We start from the raw sequence: 19,581 nt of genomic DNA on the forward strand, positions 1-19,581 counted from the left end.
GATGGAATGGCTATAGGGTATTAATATATTCGGCTACGTCTCTATGAGCCTACGACTGTGCTGCCACTGCAGGCTTTGTAATGTCGTCACTTTTTATCGCAGAATCGACGTAAATTTTGGCTTCAAGTTTGTGTCAATCAATGTCCAGATTTTTGAGGCCATCCAGGACAATCAAGCGACACAAATCGACCGTTCTGATAAAAAGAGGGGTGCCAGATGTTTGCATTTTTGTCAGGCTACAATTCGCACATATATGCACAATAAATGTGGCATTTTATCGATATCCCAAACATGAGTAGCCTATTAACGTTTCTAGACGTCCAGAACTGACTAGCAACAGGTCTAACGCTTAGTGAAAAGAGAGTATATGAACCAAATACCTCGTCTTCGTTTTTTTCACCTCTGTTATCCATAACGCTGACATCGTCATGCCGGAAGGTGGATACGAAGATCGGCTTCCTTGCCTTCCCGTCCACTTAATCTAAATCTTCAACCACCGGGTGTAAGCCTGGATACCACAAAAAAAAAATCGTCACCGATCTGTCCCAGACTTCAGTGGCTCAACGGGCGTCAGGCCTTTCTGCTCCACCGCCCACTCATGTGGAGTGGCTCTGAAGAAAAGGCTAAAGAGGATGTCATCAATGAGTCTTTTCTCTCTTGTCCACAAAATGGATTGTAAGGTCTGCGTGGGTGATGAAACCATACGCGGAATGTTTGCTACCGATTTATAGTGCAGTAGGGGCATACATTGAGAATTTGAAGTGTCAGAAACTTATATCAGAAAAACATTGGCAACTTCATATAGCCTACAAACTTCCGCTATCGTGGCTCCTCATATGCGTTGCAGGGAAAGTGTAACTTGGTGACTCTCAAAGCCCGCCTTAGCTCTCAACATACTGTGGCATAACTAACATGTAAAAGCGCGATCTGTAACGTAAAGTCAAAGGCAAAAACAGCTTTATTGGTAATTGCAGTTAAAAATTACACTTCATATTGATGATGATGATTTTCTTTGCTGTGTAAGCCTTCTTTTTAAACCTCTTCACAACGAATGATTAAAATAAATTGAACAAAATTAAAAATGCATCAGATCTATTTCATTACATTTGTTGCCTGTCAATTTCAAAAGCAAAAGGCACGCTTTCTGCAGATATACTGCACAGCGTAGTGAGTGTATTTACAAACTGTAATCTGTGACCCACAATGCACAACTATGCGTACATTTATAGCACTGAAAATGAAGACAGTACAATTTTCAAAACGTTTGTTTGCTGAACATGAGTTTAGTATCTACATTTTGGGCTCTTTGTTTTTAGATTAAATGACCTACAGTCATGTCTACCAATTTATGGCTTTAAATTGCGGTAAGTTTTGTTTTTTCAAGCATAACAAACTGACACTTCTGTTTGACATGTTTAGAGAATTGAATACGAAGCCGAAGAATGAAGTTCTTTTCCTTGAAGACCGAGTCACTTCATTTGCTGTCCAAGTTTGAACAGTTGTACGATGGAGGCTCTGTTACAATTTGCGCAACTTGGAATGGTCGCCGAATTTTTTTTTTAAGAATCAAATAAAAGTTGATGTGTTAGCAAAATCTTGTTTACAAAATGACTGGAAACGGAATAAACAGCAAAACAAAGAAAGGGTTATATTTTGTCTTGAAGTAAGTCGAGAGTCATCGCTATTAAAACAGTTTTATCTCAAAATAAATATTTAATATCATAAATATTTTTTTTTTAAGTTGTCTTTCCGTGTTACAATGCACCAACAAAAGTGATAAAAAGCAAAGATTTTGTTGCTACAGGCAGCACAAGTAGTGTTGTTTTCATTTGAAAATCCTTTTCTGTTGTTCCATATAGGACTTTACAAAAAAATTACGTTGCAAAAATGGCACTATCAGGACGAGTAAACGTCCATTCTTTAATCATTTGCTTCTTTAAAGGGAATCCTTTATACTTCTATTCATCACTGAAAGCACAGCCACGCTTCCAGTTTTGTCTTTTTTTTAACTTTTTCAGAATTGCAAGGCAGATCTGATGGTGTAAAAGCAAAAGTAAAAGTGTGTAGGTACTATTTTTTTGTAAATTCAAGATGTCAGTGGAAATTTTCAAAGCACGCTTATTTATTATCCTTTTACAGTAAAATTATCCTTTTACAAAGCATAAATGTCAAAAACTTAGTTTCGAAATGCCTTGTCAGGCATATGGTCTGACAGTCCAGCTTGCAAATTGGTAAGCGTTGCGTATATCCAACGTCTGTATACGTTCAATCAGTGTAAAAACAAGATAATCTTTTACAATCTGAAAGAAAACTGTTTGACTCTATCGCAATATCAAATGCTACATGCCCCACTAAACCAACAACAATCAATGCTATTTTTCGTTTATATGTTGTTATGTAAATATTTTCTTCCGTCTATCTTTGGCCTTGCTTTAATATTTATGTGTTGTTCGTCAAGGGTCATAACAAGCAAACCACAAAACCAAAGTGAAGTGTTTTGTGGTTTTTAAAATGAATTTTTAAACGCTTGTACATGATCAACAGTGGCGTACAACGAAAAGTTGTAATCTGAGTGAGGGGGGACCTATAAATTCAAGTTTCGGTTGGTTTAACTCCTTCAAAATACGGAGAATGCAAAAACACCTTAATAGATTCTTACTTTTAGCTCTTAAAAATAACTTTAGCTTCCTTGAACATAAGGATTGAAAATTTGGGAATTTAAGAAAATTTTACTGTTTCTGGTATTTACGTGAAAATACTGCGCAGCTTACTACTTTTTGATTCGATAGAAATCTTCTCTTGCTTGATTAACGTCATCCATAGTAGTGACGGCTGGTCTAGAGATTGTAACTCATCCCCAGTTGTTTTTGTGAAAAAAGCAGTTTAAGTATCATTATAGCTAAATAAAATAATTGGCTTACTTTAAATATATTTTCCTTTTTTTTACTATTCCAAAATGCGTTGTTTCTATGAAAACATGGAGAATGCATTGCAGTGTCTATGAATGAGTCCAGCGGCAACTAGTCAATGGAGTAATTCCCTTCAACAATCGGAAAACTTCACTCTGCCAAATCTAGGGAACTGGCCCTGTGTCAAAAGCCTCTACAAGTATGCGAAACTACCATGAATAACCTATCAAGGCTTTGCCGGTCCAAGGATAAAGATTCAAAACTAAACTAAATCAAACCAATGATGTTTGCTTATTGCAAATGTAACTTGAACTAAGCAAGACATGGCCTATATGCAGCAGACGTGCAAAAAGTCAAGTTATCCAGACTCCTGTTTTACTCCGACTCTGAAGTCTGTGACTGCTTCAGCTCCAAATATTTTGGGGATATTGACTCCAAACTGCATTGACTCTTAGCGCAAACCATAGCCTACACCAAAATCCAAATTTGTGTTTTTTTTTATTATAAACACTTGTATCTTTCCTAACCCCTGTCATGAAATAAAAAGCATACTTTTAAATAAAAAAAAATTACTGCTTGAAAAAGGAAACCATAAAAGTTTACAAAACTAACAACTGCGCTAAGTAAAGCGGAAAAAATTTTATGCTAAAAGTAACTAGCGAAAAAACAGATTCCGGCTCCAACCAGGCTTCTGGGTTTTTTTCCGAGAATTTTAGACTCCCATAGCAGTCCGACTCCGGCCGGAAACTCATTACTCCGGCTCTTAAACACCCCAAAACTCCGGCTCCTGTACACCTCTGCTATGCAGCGGTTCTCAAACTGTGGTAAACGTACCACTAGGGGTACGCGAAAGATTTTTATGTGTCAGAAGAAAATTTTGACAAAAATGGCGTCCGCTGTTTTCTTTTACACAAGTTTCTGCCTAATAATGAGTTCTGTTTTTCCAACCTTGTCCCGAAATACTAATCGTCAGCTGCTGGATTTCCTATTTACATGGGAATGTGAGCAAGGGTTCTCGGCCTTAATTCCATCAAATCCAAAAGTCGAAATCGTCTGAGACCAGACATGATTTTCGATATGCTGTAAGCTAAGTAAAATTGTATTTTCCAAAGCCTAGTCCTGAGTTGGTCTAACATTCTTTAATAGCATTGCCATAGCACCGTCATAACATTAAATTTTTCAGTCTAAAAACAATCGATCCAATTGAGATGAAGCTTTATCATTTTTTAGTAATTCATCTTTTAGGGCAGGTTAACCGTTTCAAGAGCAAGAAGATCTAATCGTGTTTGTACCTTTTCATCATCTGCATCTATGGCTGGTAGCGCAAACAGGGGTCCAGGGGTAGTTTTAGACTTGGGATCGGGAGTGATTTTAGGGTCCGGTATCTTTCCTAAAAGGCCCGAGAACGAAAAAAAACACCACTTTAAAAAAACAGATTAATGTCAATCACCACCGGTCTATGGTTGAATGAAAAAAGTCCGACACAGGTGTGGAAATATTTAAAACGCAACTCTACTCTTGAAGATAAAAGTTAGAACATGACCAAAGGTTTAACAAAGAAAAAAAACGAAACGTAAGCTGCGAGGAAAAAAATGTGATTTACGAAAATGAGAAAGTAAAATAAGAGAATTACATTTTAGAAAGAGAAAAATAAGCTGCAAAGAAAAAAAACACGTTTTTGCCATACAGCTTATGATTTTCTTCTGGAGTCTGGTTCATAGTCTGGTTGTTTACGATTTCTATAGGCCATCCATCATATAGCTTCACTATAATTTGGAAACAAGTAAAACTCTTTGCAGGTTCACACAAAGTGTAAAATGAACTATAATAGTGTCCTTGTTAAACAGTTGCACAATATCTTCACCTTTTTATTTATCCAAGTTATAAAGATCTATATCGTTTCTAGCACTAGTTGCTACGTTCATCTGATGAAATTGAAAGTAAAATTAACAACAAACAAAATGGTTTATTGCTTCACTGACGTTTCGCGCAATCATAACAATCATTACATAATTGTCCTGATGAACACCCAAACTTTTCAGTATTCAAAGATCTATATGTTGGCTAAGATTTGCACCATTGACTGACCTTTTACTGAACTCAAATCCCTCAAGATCCGCGTAACGTGATGACGGAGCAAACTACTTGTTATTCTTCCACGTGATATCAATGCTGATTTTTTTTATGGAGAGCAAGTTAGTACGAGCGTAGAGGTCGTAGAGCTTTTATTGCAATCATGTTGACTAAACTCAAAACAAACGTAAAACCGCAAATTGTAAGATCTCTGCTGTTTCCATTAAAGTGATGTCCAGGCATCCATTTATAGATCGGTATAGATAACTGATCGACGCTGTTGAAAGATATATGACGTCACATTTTTATCACCTTTCATTGGCAGCTTAAAGTGAGATTAAGAATCATCTTATAGTTGGTATAAAGTTACAGGATATCACAAAGTCAAAGTCATTCATAAAGCCAAGCAACTGCAGCGATAGAGGAAAAAAGATGAGTTTTTAATGGTTACTTTTACTTTCAGAATGCAGCTCATGTAGACGAATATTGTGACTACACAGTCAGCAGAAAAACCAATGTAATGACAAAACATTTATTTACTCAAACGAGTTGCTCTGTCAGGCAAGACTAAAAAAAAGAGGAACAGTCGTAATGGCTCATCCACGTATGACCAATCAGCATTGTATTTTGAAAGGGAATCGATCATAGTATAAAATTAATCGAAGTGAAATGTTGGTCCAACTGAAAATACAATGTAAGGCTTTACCTGCTTGATATTTCTTGTTTATAGACTCAGTCATTTAGGAATAAAAGCGATCAATATGTATTTGAAGCTCCTTGGCGTCAAACTTAACCTGGATCCTGGCTCATCCAGCCTAGTTTTGTAATCACAAATATGCTTGTAAAACTTTTGCTTACGAATCAGAAACCTAACTATCTTTTGTCAATTCAATCACAAAACGTTTCAATTGTAGAGTGATAGATTACAGCTTGAATATTGAATTAAAAAGTAGGTTGTCCTTCCTGACAAAGCCCTTTCGGGGAGCATGGAAGATGCTTTTGCCAAAACGTCCGGTGAAGTGCTGAAATTTTTTGATGTTTCGTTAAAAGTTGGTCTCAGCGAAGAACAAATTAAAACGAACAGAGCAAAATATGGACCGAACGGTACGTATGCCTGCAATAGCTAGTGGTAACTATAAGTTGTTATTAGGCTTACTGTTGTAATATATAGCTATAGTAAATTATCTTGATAAAAACTGAAAATTTCTCAATCCTTGAGTGGAAGCAGACTCCGTAGGCTACATTCTAAATGAAAAAGACTTTTAAAACAGGTTCTCTACACGTATTTTCTAAAAACGGCAACGGTGAATACTTAACAACCTTCAAATAGTACAACGGAGGGTAAATAACAACCTTGATAAGATCTTATTTTAGGTAGGCCTGTGTATCATTCCATGTTTTCGTTACACACGTTTTGGTTTGGTTTTGAATCTTTATCCTCGGACTGATAAATCCTTGATAGGTTATTCCTGGCAGTTTCACATACTTGCAGAGGCTTTTGACGCAAGATCGGTTACTGAGAATGACAAAGAGTGGAGTTTCCGATAGCTGTTGAAGTGTTGTTGTCTGGGAATTATTCCATCCACTATATGTCTCTGAATGGAGAGCAGTCTTGAATGCGTTGCTCAAGCGCACACTCCGAGAGCCGAACCAGCGCCGCGTGATCTTGAGTCGGGCGCTTAACCGACGTGACGGACACGTAATATTGAATATTGTTTTCATAATTATAACGTAAGCTTGTGTATCTTTTCAGAACTCCCGGCAGAAGAAGGTGAGAAAGTATTTAATTTTCCTCAAAAACAACTATAAAACAACGTTTAATGTTGCTTTAAATAACATTAAAAAAAATATAAGTTATAGTTGGAAGAGTATTATGCAGCTCTTGTTATTAAGACGTATCTTATCCCATATTACTAAGAAGAGTATTATCCCAGATAGCCACTTTATCTGGTCCAGATCTTTACCAGATCGGGTACGGATCTGACCAAATCTTTACTAGATCTGGACCAGATAAAGTGGCTATCTAGGATACAGCTCTTTTTATTTATCAAAAAAAAAAAAAAAATTAAACTTTTTCGTTTTTAATTAATGATATGTAGTATAATGCCAACAAATCTAAATTTTGTTGTGTTGACGGTTTGCTGACTGCCATGTTGTGAAGTGTTTCCAATTGCAATAATTTCTTTCGCTTTTTCTCTGGAACGCAAGAGAGTCCTAAAAATATTTGTGAAGTTGAACACATAAAAACAAATAACTTCATAACGTATCGTGACTTCGTTAATTTCCATTCCTTTGTTGTTGACTGACTGCTTTGTCAAGCAATATTACCAAATAACACAACTGGTTAATTAAAATGCTATAAAAAACGTATATTTAGCCTCTTACAATAGATTTAATGCTGTTTAGTGAAAGCTTAAACAAGCATCAAAACGAACATGTTTAACAATGGTCGTATTTCCATCGATTCAATGTAAATAAACGTTGTATCATCAAAAAACGTTAAACGTCGTCTTTCTTGTTTGTACGCAGGAAAATCAATATGGCAAATGATCATTGAGCAGTTTGAGGATTTATTGGTTCGAATTTTGCTCTTGGCGGCCATAATTTCTTTTGTAAGTTCAAAATTGTTTTTACCTTACTACATAATGTTTGTATTATTAATTTTATTTGCTTTTATTACAAGTTTACAATCCAAAAAAAATCAATAGATCAACAGCCAACATCAATTTTCTAAATCTTTCAGATGCAACCATTCAAAATATTTAAGGCCTACTCCACCATCTATCGTATTGTTTTCAATTACTATTAACTACTAAGCTAAATTTATATACCGCTACACATCAACGGGTTTCTAATGCATATGACCTTGAAACTTGGAACGTGTTGATTGCAAATGCGATCAGTTATTTCCATTTCGTAGTGTCTGCTTTGAATTCACCGTTTGAGAAGATCTTTGAATGCACTTTATTACCTTTCGGTAGGCATCAATTCATATAACTGCCGCCATCATCACAATAAGTGATATGGTAGTCGCTGATGTCTCTGAACCTCTGCTCTGGTTCCTTGATGTTACTGAGGATGGGAAATTATATAAGGATCCTTTTTTAAGATGTAACCGAACAATTAAACACAACGAATAAGTAACATCAGCTAGGTTCGAAATCTCGTATAAATTTTTTGATAAAACTTTTGCTGATATGAAGGCGGCTTCTTCAGTATCTTATTCAAATAGAATCATCACAGCGATTGCCGATTGACGTGCACTGACTTTCCAATATAACTCCATTTATGTTTTAAGAGTTAATTTTTTTTCTGAAATAGGTGCTTGCTCTTTTTGAAGATGGTGAAGATACAATCACAGCTTTTGTTGAGCCCTTGGTGATTCTTCTAATCTTGATTGCAAATTCAGTCATCGGAATTTGGCAGGTGAGTTGATAAATGCCAAAAACTGATAACACGGACAACGTTTTTTTATGAAAACTGAAAATACACTAGCCGACATTGCATTGTTTGTGGTATATGTTCATGATGATTTTCAAACCTCAGATTAGTATTCTCTTTCCCATGCTTACCTTTTACAAAGCTTTGAAGAACTTGTGTGTTTTAGATTAGTGATTTGAGATAGGCTACACCTTTTAATATGCTAACTATATCTTAGATACACATTTAGAACCTTGCAACTATTGTAAGAAAGATGAATATCTTAAAGAACTTCCAAATTTTTAGTGTTTTAAAATCTGTTGCTTCTCACAGGAGCGGAATGCAGAAAGCGCCATAGAAGCGTTGAAGGAATACGAACCAGAGATGGGAAAAGTGATGAGGAAAGACAGGGCTATTGTTCAGAGAGTGCTGGCAAAAAGTATCGTCCCAGGAGATATCGTGGAAGTCTCAGGTCGGTTTCTATTGTAAATCAATATTTGAAAAATGTGTAACAACACATTATGGTATGCGATCCCGACCTGGAATCGAACCCAGTCTTAACAGCACTATAACCGATGGTACTAAACACTTGGCCTCTGAGCTGATTAATCTACGGTAGCCGATTTAGCCTAAAAGCATGTAAAAATAAAATTTTGATAGCTATACCTATGTGTGTGGCGTGACAAGCCCTGCATCTGCTCACACGATCAGTAATCGTAGTGCACATGATATTTGCAAAAGTTTTTTATTTTCAGTTGGCGACAAGGTACCAGCAGATGTTCGATTGATCGCTATTCACTCAACCACATTGCGTGTCGATCAAGCTATTCTCACAGGTCAGCAATCTAATCCTAGCGGGCGAAAGATTTCATTTTACGTTGTTTCAACGTAGCCAGGTGTTGATATATTTACACAAGGGAGCCAATGACAATAAATAGGTTTACAGGTCGACGTTGACGTACATTATTGTTTGAGTCTTTAAGTTTTCAATGTCAAATTAATTCGTGAAGTTAGAAATGTTCAACAATGTACAAATTTTGCTTATCAAAAGAATAATTTTACTAAAAAAGAGAAAATAGAAAACACCAAAATTCTAATTCGAAAAGGATTCATCGAGTAAATTTATTTTTAGAAGTGAGTTGAAAAGGTATCTATGAGACAAGTATTACGAGGGCATAAAAAACTAAACTTACAAAATGATATTCGTCATTTTGACAAAAGCTACAAATCTCTAGACTTTATTCTTAAAACTGCAACAAACAGAAAGTATTTTATTTTGTAAGAATAAAGTCTAGAGATTTGTAGCTTTTGTCAAAATGACGAATATCGTTATGTTATGTGACGTTATAAATATCTTGAGTAGGCGTTTTGATTTAATTTAAATGCAGAGTTCTATATTTGAAGGTCAATCTGTTCTTCTCAACTGTTATCGCGTATGGTAATTAAAATTGATACTTAACAGTCTGCTGAATTATTTATCTATAGGAGAGAGCGTAAGCGTGATAAAGCACACAGATCCCGTACCTGACCCCCGAGCTGTCAATCAAGACAAAAAGAACATGTTGTTCTCGGTAAGGGGAATGCCATTCCAACTGATTTGAAAATATCTACGTGTAGCTTTTAAATAGTCTAATTTGGTCACATACAAACCAGTGTGTTACCTCGAGAATTGTTTATCAATAAAAAATAGTTTTTCTTTTGTAAATTTATCAACTTTAACAACTATATTGATGCATTATGGAAGTGATATCAACCTGCAAGGGTTCATTATGTAGGGTTGGAAAAGAGTTTATTAGTTTTTGCCTGCAGCAGTGGCCGAGTGGTTAGCGCGTTGGGCTCGCAGTCGAGAGCCTGCATGTTCGACTCCAGCCACCCGCACTTGCTGTTGTTTCTCTGGGCAAGAAACTTTACGATAATTACCTCTACCCAGTGATCGATTTCGAGTAATGGGTAGTACCAAATTCAAGTCATAAGTAGAGTAGACAACCGGAAACAGACATTGCCGTCGGCTGCAGCGTGGGTCAGGTGTACGTCGGAAGGCGTACACCGATGCATAGCGCTCAAGTCCGCTTTCCCGCAATGCAGGATAAAGATATGAAAAACAAACAAACGTCAAAACAAAACCAGCAGCGTCAGACTAATGATCATGGAACTATTTCAGATTTTTTTGTGAAATCTAAAATGGCATGATAATTTACATTTCAGCATTTGGAATTAATTTCTGATGAGTGGGCCAGTATAGGGTATTTACTAAATGCTGGTCTAACAAATACCTGAAGCCCCCAGATGTACACCAAGAATAAGTGATTATTTTCCAGGGCACCAATATAGCTTCTGGTAAAGCCACCGGTATTGTAGTTGGCACAGGCAGCAACACGGAAATTGGTAAGATCCGCGATCAAATGGCAGAAACAGAAGCAGAAAAGACTCCTCTTCAACAAAAGCTTGACGAATTTGGACAACAACTTTCTAAGGTGAAAACTAAGCGGCTTCTGGATTGAGATTGGTAGTACCCTACATCGTAAAGGTAGTGACAAGTTGTAAGAGTTTTGAAAAAACAATTAAACATAACTTTAAACATTTATTTAATGTGACAAAATTTGATTCGAAACAGTTTATGTTACATTAAAAGAACTTTATTTTCTCCACTTAACATACTGTAGTATCAAACTTGTGTCATAACTTATGAGATACTTCTTCTTTTTAGATCATCACTCTGATCTGTATTGCTGTTTGGGCGATTAACATTGGACATTTTAACGACCCAATTCATGGAGGCTCATGGTTTAAGGGAGCTATCTATTACTTTAAAGTGAATGAAATTTTCCAACTTTTATATCTATGCATTTTATAAACCAGGAATGATGTAGCTACAAATTGATATTTTCTTTCCTAAATTTTATCACGCTTCTTGTTTTCAAAAGAAAATTTTTCAGTTCACACAAGTAGGCTACGACCTTCCGGGATGTTTGTTTCTCGGAAAATGAAACTATTTGTTCCAAAGGAATGTTTCAGCCACCAAAATTATCTAAATGAGCCAGTCACTGCCACAAGTTTGAAATTTTCAAACTTTTGTTGACATGTATTGTTCAATGAGAAAGTTAAATTTCAGATAGCTGATGTATTGTTCAATGAGAAAGTTAAATTTCAGATAGCTGTTGCTTTGGCAGTAGCAGCCATTCCTGAAGGACTTCCAGCTGTAATCACAACCTGCCTTGCTCTTGGTACAAGTAGAATGGCAAAGAAGAACTCGATTGTGCGAAGTTTGCCTTCTGTTGAAACATTGGGTTGCACATCCGTGATTTGTTCGGATAAGACTGGAACTCTGACGACGAATCAAATGTCTGTTTGCCGGGTAAAAGTTAAATATTGTAAAAAATTGTATACATTATGTTAGAATCAAACTTTTTCCAGTAGAAATGTGAGAATGTAAGAATCTCCATCTTTGAACCAACAAAGCACGTAAGTGGTGCTACACATACGTCTACTGGTAAAGATTGAACCACTGACACAGACTTGGTCACCAAGATTGACAGAGTGAAGGCTCTGCTTGTTGAAATGTTTTTTTCTGCAGATTACAAGGAGCAACCTTTGAAATGCATGGTTAAGCGCACACTAAAACGATCTTTCTGTTTTTTTCATTCATGCTGTTGCTTTGCAAAGTCAGGTGATCTTGCACGGGGCTGTTGGGCAAATCACCGTAACCGTAGTGTGATAAAAACATCACAATGAAAGAGAAGCGATTAATCTTTGACTAAAGTTATTCTCCAACATCATATTTTCACTTTCTTTCAGATGTTTGTTGTCGACAAAGTGAGAGCGGACGGAGCTTGCTTTCACGAATTCCAAGTCTCTGGTTCGACGTACGAACCAACCGGTGACGTTACCAAAAATGAGAAAAAAATTCGGTGCAGCGATTACGATTCACTTGTAGAACTTTCGACCATCTGTTCACTGTGCAATGACTCTTCATTAGATTACAACGAGGTGCTTTCAAAAACTTTTTGTATTCACTTTACACGCGCGTTTCAAACGTATGCTGCTCTTGTAATTGACTGATTGGGGAACATGCGTAGCCTACGCAATTGTAGGCTAAAGCAGAGACGGATCCAGAAAGTAACCTTGGGAGGGCGGCGATTTCAACAATACAGTACCTTATCGTACATTGTTTACCACTGAAATAGCACTGCTTAGAATCGTAGGCAATTGCAGACTTTAAAAAAAAAAACATCCAAGCCATACGAATATAGCATACTATGAAATAGACCTTTGCTTGATCCATAGGCGACGTAACGTTGCCAATTGTATGCAAGACAATATTATTGTACGACGCTAACGTTGGCATCACTACAAGCAACTTGTGTACCGGTATCTTTAAATATTCCAGAGCAAAGGTGTGTACGAAAAAGTTGGAGAAGCAACAGAAACCGCCCTGACGGTTCTTTGCGAGAAGATGAATGTCTTCAACACTGACCTGAGCAAGTTGAGCAAGTCCCAACGATCTCATCCTTGCAACAGTGTCAGGGAGTCTAGATATTATGCTCTAGTCAAAAATAGTAGGCTATCGTAGGCTACTTGTGAGGTTCTGAGAAGTTTTCTAAAAAAGTGAATCGTTGACAATAAAATTTGCAATAAAAACAATAATAATTTATTTAAACAAACTCTTTTCGAAGGTTATTTCTTCCTACTTCCAAACTCCATAGATTAGACTGCCAGTAACTTACAGTATAAAAGTTGTTTTGTATATTTCAAGCGACAAACAGTAGACATACATGGGTATGATATAAAGAAATGTTCCTTTTAAAATGCATCTAGCTGTTGACAGTTATTTAATTCTCTTTGAGCTCGAAGTGAGAACAACATTGCCTGCTCTTTAAGAACCACAGTGGTCGTTTCGTTCACATTGTTGTAGAAGCTGTGACAGGGCCACTAGCGAAGCAGAAAGTTCTAAACGTTTCTATTGTCCAGTGCTACATGCGTCAAGCAAGTAGCTAGTGGCCTTGATCGGTTTCTCCTGCCCTGGGACTATGTCACTGCCTGTAGCCTGGATAGTGTTTCAAATATGGGTTGATTAAAGCATTTCTGATTTTGTAAACAGGTTATCAAAGGAATGCTGAAAAAAGAATTCACTTTGGAATTTTCTCGGGATAGGAAGTCAATGAGCGCGTATTGTCGGCCAACAGCGCCTTCAGCTATCGGCCCCAAAATGTTTGTCAAAGGCGCTCCTGAAGGCAAAAACACTTTTGTTTATTTAAATTATCTAGACTTTGCTTTTATCGAATTTTTGGTTTACTGCCTTTAATGACTGGTATGAAGTTTAACCCACATACAAACATAGTTTGGCAGTTTACTCTCCAATTTGTACAAACTAGTTTGGCTTTCTCAGCAGCCTCTGCGTGCAGCACCTAGATTTAGTTTATAGGCTAATAATAAAAATCTCAGAACTTGAAAACTATCTAAGCTGTTTAATGTTTTAAACTTTTTACATAAAAGTATCGCATTTTACATTGCAGAGAAGGCTACAAACGCTGCAACATCACACAAATTACCTTCACAATAAAGTTTTTCTTTATAGGTGTGTTGGACAGATGTACGTACGTTCGCATAGGAAAACAGCGAGTCCCCATGACCCATGAAATCAAAGCTGAAATACAAGCTTTGATCAAGGAATACGGAACAGGGCGTGACACACTTCGTTGCTTGGCATTAGGGACCATAGATGTCCCACCAAGCCCCAACCAAATGGATTTAAGCGATTCAAGCAAATTTATTGAATACGAAGCAAGTATTCCTTCGTAAAATACACTACAAAGTTCTTCATTTCATGAAAAGTTGTACAAAGGAAACAAAATTAGTAGAATAGCCTACGTTTAGCAGTAAACACACAAAATAATAATTGAACTTTGAAGTAACTTGGTGGGCTGCTGGCTTAAAAACTTACAAATTTCTGTTTATTTTTGGCAAAACAAGATTTATTAGTTTTACAATTGCATAACTTGTATACTTTTAGACTGGAATTACGTTTGTTGGTATTGTTGGGATGCTTGATCCTCCACGGATGGAAGTCTTCCAAGCAGTCCAGGATTGTCGTCACGCTGGCATCCGTGTGATCGTCATCACTGGAGACAACAAAGCCACAGCGGAAGCTATCTGTCGTCGTATTGGAGTTTTTGGAGAAGATGAAGATACAACAGGTAGGCGTGGGGGAGAAAAATCTACGAAAGTTAGTTAACTGCCAACCCGGATTCCATAGTTATTATGCTTTTTTGCCGAATTCTTAATTTTTTTATTAGGAAGTAAAATTAGGCCTACTGTAATTAAACAACTGTCACCATTTTCGAGAAGCTGAAACAATTGTAGCCTACTTGCAGTATTGTTGTGATAAAAGTGGAATTTAAATAAAAAACTTTAATTGCAAAATCAGCAGTTTTAAGTCAAGCTTAACTCTTTCCACTTTGTAGTTAAAGCTCTTTGAAACAAACTTACTTCAAATGTCGAAACTTGTTGTATTGGTTCGGCGCAACATTTTTTGTTTTGGCTTTGTTTCATGTCGAAAAAAGTAGCATAACTACGTTTTTAGAGAGCTCCAAAAAAACGAAACGATTTTTGCATTGTTCAAGCTTAAGAGTGTTTGAAACAAAAGACATGGCGAAAATCGAAATATTTTGTTTTTACAAAAATTGCTATCCTGCATTTCTTCTGTTTCGCTTAGAATCAATTTTTTTATGAAGAATTTTGTTTCAACTTGACATATTTCGTTTAAACAGCCTTATTTTACCTCTTTTATTTACAAAGTAAGTAAATTATCTAAACTATTTTTTTTGTATCAGGGATGGCCTTTACCGGACGTGAATTCGACAACTTAAGTTCTGCCGAGCAGTTCAAAGCATGTCTGCGTTCTCGTTTGTTTGCTCGCGTAGAACCGGCTCATAAGAGTAAGATTGTGGAGTTCTTGCAAGCAAACGGTGACGTGACAGCCATGGTTAGTAACATATTCTCCCTTACAATTTATTTTTCATTAAGATTAGGCTTCTGCTTCATCACATTCCTTGTTATTGTTCTCAGACAGGTGACGGTGTAAACGACGCTCCTGCTCTGAAGAAAGCCGAGATTGGAATCGCCATGGGAAGCGGAACAGCTGTAGCGAAGAGCGCGTCAGACATGGTGCTGGCAGACGATAACTTCACATCGATAGTTGCAGCCGTGGAAGAAGGACGAGCCATCTATAACAACATGAAGCAGTTCATTCGATATCTCATCTCTTCCAACATCGGGGAAGTTGTATGGTGAGTGTGATGCTGTCGAGTTTCATATTTCCATTGTGCTTCATTTTCTCTAATTTGTGATTTCAATGTCTATTAATAAGTTGTAAATTCATCGTTACTGAGGTACGGTACCTAACTCATGATATCATATTAAGTCAACTTTTATGCCTGATGGTGGGCACGACGATTTTCTTCCTTGCCTTCTCATCTCCTTAATCTAAATTTTCAACCACTTGGTGTAATCCTGCATACAACAAAACTTTTAGCACAATGAATTTTCATTTTGACATTCAAATTCCATTAGATCATTTACTTTTGAGACTGACTGTTAGCAGAAGACATGCAATTCCTTCAGGAACCAAAACTATCAATCACTTCTTCCTCTTTCAGCATCTTTTTGGCTGCTGCTCTTGGAGTTCCGGAGGCTTTGATTCCCGTTCAACTTCTTTGGGTGAATCTTGTCACTGACGGTCTTCCTGCTACTGCTCTCAGCTTCAATCCTGCTGATCTTGACATTATGGATAAATCTCCTAGATCCACCAAGGACTCTCTTATCACTCCATGGCTCATGGTCCGTTATTGCGTCATAGGAGGTGACTTATCGTGCATTTATCAGAAAACTAATTCGTATTGTAGTAACTTAATAATGTTTTGAAGAACCTTAAAGAATACAACGTTCGTGTTTTGCCGCTTCTACCTTTTTCAATACCTCTTCTATGTTTGGCATATATTGTTTTTCTTTGTGATGGTCAGAAATAAAAACAAGTTGAATTGAACTGAATGATAATGGCTGACACATTGCAGCCAAATAAATAAGTAAATTATAATTTTGCGTTGCTTGAATTGTTTATTGGGAGGACTACGCAAAATAAAGCTGACGATAAAAAGCAATTAATTCGAGTGTTAGGACTACAATGAAAGCAATATTTACACAACACTAGATGAGGCTGAAATCTAGACCGTCTTTGTGTTACAAATAATCAAGCAGTTTGGAATTTATAACTACATAACATAAATTTATAGTGGGTTGATAATTGTGTTGAAATAACGTTTGTTCACTCTTAGCTTACGTTGGAATGGGAACGGTTGGTGCCTCGCTTTGGTGGTTTTTGTATGCCCCTAATGGCCCACAAATGACATGGTGGCAAGTGGTAAGAGCTGTTGAATTAGGCTTACTGTTGTTAATGTTAGCCTACCGTATTTGGACCAATAATTTACTTTGAGGCAAGAAACATAGCGTTTTTTTCACCTGCGTTCAATTGTTTATAAATATCCCGTAGGCTAACAATAAAGTAAACAGTAGGCCCAACATATTAATATGGCTTACATTTTGAATTCGTAGGTTATTATATTTGTATCCAGATTTACACTTAATATTGTCTAAACTCCACTTTGTTTTTCGGTTAGACACATTTTATGTCTTGCCTTGGCGAGCCAGAAAAGTTTGAAGGAATGTCTTGCAAGATTTTTGAAGACCCACATCCGATGACTATGGCACTTTCTGTACTGGTCGTAATTGAACTTTGCAACGCGCTTAACAGGTCATTAAATAATTTTTGAATCAAGGAATGTCATTTGTTAGAAATAGGGGTAGATTTTTTCCAAATCTCAAAGGAAAATAATCTAACCTATCCCACTACTCACTTGACTAGTGAATGCAAACGGCAAAATCAGTTTTAACCCCATTCCTCTGTCTCAGGAAAAAAACTCTAAACTTTCATGCAATAATGTTTGCATTTCAGGGTATATCATAGAATGCAGGCATTATTCCATTAAAAAACCTATCTAAAAGTGACCTTATCTATTTCCAGTTTCAGGAGGTAAAAATAAAAACCTATGTGAAAACAAAAACAAAAGTGAGCTACAAAACTCAGCATTTCAGTTGCCTACTCCCAGGATTGCAATCTTTAGTAAACTACTGTATATCTTGTCTTCCTTTCCACAGTGTCTCTGAAAACCAATCAATCGTCCGAATGCCTCCATGGAAGAACATGTGGTTGGTGGCATCTATAGTTCTATCGCTTGCTCTTCACTTTGTCATTCTCTACGTTGATCCAATGCCGGTAAGACTTCCTGCTTAATCTCATTTGTTGTTACGAAGATAGTCTGCGATGTACGCGCTACAATGACCGCTTAGGGTCTTTTGCTACCATACTGATCGCGCCTTTATCTAACCAACAGCTTTAGTCCGCCCCGATAGCTCAGTGGTTACGCGCCCGGCTCAAGATCACGTGGCGCTGGTTCGTCTCTCGGGGCGTGCCCTTGAGCAACGCATTTCAGAACTGCTCTCCATTCAGCGGCACCTAATGAATTGAATAATTCCCCGCCAACAACACTTCAACAATCGGAAATCTTACTCTGCCAATCTCGGTAACCGGCGCTGCGCCAAGAGCCCCTACAAGTATGCGAAACTATCAGGAATATCCAATCAAGGCTTTGTCAGTTCGAGAATAAAGATACAAAACCAACTAACCAACCAGCTCATAATGCATTGTTTTTACTTTTTATTTACTCTGCTTGTTGGTTTATATGTGACGCTATTAAAACAAAATAAATTGACTTGACTTGATTATACATTTACTGGACAATTGTGTACAAATGTAGCCTACTATGACGCCATTTTCTTGTTTCTTTATCCTTGTGTGTGAGGCCAGGGACGTAGTCAAGGAAGGGGAGCAAAGGGGCAATTTCCCACCTGTTTATAATTATAGGCTACGTCCGAATCATGCAAAAAAGTAACTTTCTTCAATATTTCAAGATGGTTTTCCAAATCTGTCCGCTTGACTTCACCGAGTGGTTGATGGTTTTGAAAATTTCCCTTCCAGTGATAGCAGCTGACGAAGGCTTGAAATGGATAGCTCGGAATTATATTGAGTGTACGTCAACACACCTTTATTTTCACCGAAATGTTTGGCTTGATAAAGATAAAATGGATTATTTTAATAAAAAAACAAAAAAAACAGGATCATTTATTGTAGCTACGTTTTTCTTATTAATTACATTCTAATAAGTTATTTTTTCAATAACAAAACACTTTTTTTTGCTACAGTTGCCTCAGTATTTTGCCTTGATTCTTTAGTTTATCGCTTATTTTATTAAAACTATTTAAATATTGTGGAGTATTGTACTATATATATATTTTACGATTACGTCTATTTAGGCTACTGTAAAGAAGGATTCTACTGATAAGGTTATGATTCAAAATAAGATTTGAGTTAACCAAAATTAAATGCTTTATTTACATTCACTAGGTGGCGACGTTAAGCTGAAGATGCAATAATAAATCGGAACTTTTATATAACATAATATCGGAACATATCTACATCGGAGCACTCATCGGGAGAAAATGTCCAAACAAAAACAATAAGAAAATCTTCTAATCAAAATACGTATTTAATAAAACAATAGCTAAGAGATGAGATAGTATATAGAACACAATGCTGAAACATTAATAATTAATTTTTTAAGCTCATATTGTCCTGACAAACAGAAACTAGACAAGAAATAGTATATATATTTTTTATTTAGATTGCGTTGAATGTCATTTAATTTTATTTATCAAAAAAATATATTTAAATTATTTTACTTTTTTGTCATATTTATTTGTTGAAAGTGTTTTAACTTTGAAATTTTACACAATAAATACACTGATAGATTAAAGGTAGCCTGTATGAATCATGAACTGCTCACGTGACCTAAAAGTAACGTGGATTATCGTAAAAACTTAATGTAAGCTTACAGTTGTAAGTACCCTAACCCTGTTGCTGTAGGCCTAAAGCGATGAACAGATAAAACGTAGGCTATGCTATAAGCCTATGCTAATTTTTCTACTTGTAAAATTCACTTTTTTTTCTGTGTCACCATGTTTCATAAAAAAACAAAAGATTATCAATAAAATTCGTAGACTGTTAGAA

At 36.5% G+C, this 19,581-nt stretch overlaps 1 protein-coding gene across 1 annotated transcript; it reads left to right on the top strand.

Annotated features, from left to right (window-relative positions):
• Positions 1-5,968: 5,968 nt before the first annotated feature.
• Positions 5,969-19,581, top strand: LOC145784351 (sarcoplasmic/endoplasmic reticulum calcium ATPase 1-like). The gene is made up of 23 exons (XM_082596154.1): positions 5,969-6,086; positions 6,736-6,753; positions 7,512-7,594; positions 8,304-8,408; positions 8,736-8,874; positions 9,158-9,238; positions 9,888-9,973; positions 10,721-10,876; positions 11,110-11,214; positions 11,554-11,757; positions 12,198-12,389; positions 12,790-12,921; positions 13,501-13,633; positions 13,978-14,183; positions 14,413-14,596; positions 15,233-15,384; positions 15,468-15,688; positions 16,058-16,260; positions 16,733-16,818; positions 17,075-17,208; positions 17,613-17,730; positions 18,426-18,543; positions 18,919-19,581. Exons 1-23 carry the CDS (start codon positions 5,969-5,971, stop codon positions 18,945-18,947), a joined length of 3,003 nt encoding a protein of 1,000 aa, XP_082452280.1. The 3' UTR covers positions 18,948-19,581.

Source organism: Aplidium turbinatum, chromosome 15 (genome assembly GCF_918807975.1).
Source record: "Aplidium turbinatum chromosome 15, kaAplTurb1.1, whole genome shotgun sequence".
In the NCBI taxonomy this organism is placed as follows: domain Eukaryota; kingdom Metazoa; phylum Chordata; class Ascidiacea; order Aplousobranchia; family Polyclinidae; genus Aplidium; species Aplidium turbinatum.

Coding starts and splice junctions, on each gene's coding strand:
- LOC145784351 (XM_082596154.1), top strand. CDS start 5,969: ATGGAAGATGCTTTTGCCAAAACGTCCGGTGAAGTGCTGAAATTTTTT. Junction 7,595..8,303: donor TGGCGGCCATAATTTCTTTT/GTAAGTTCAAAA, acceptor TTTCTGAAATAG/GTGCTTGCTCTTTTTGAAGA. Junction 9,974..10,720: donor AAAAGAACATGTTGTTCTCG/GTAAGGGGAATG, acceptor ATTATTTTCCAG/GGCACCAATATAGCTTCTGG.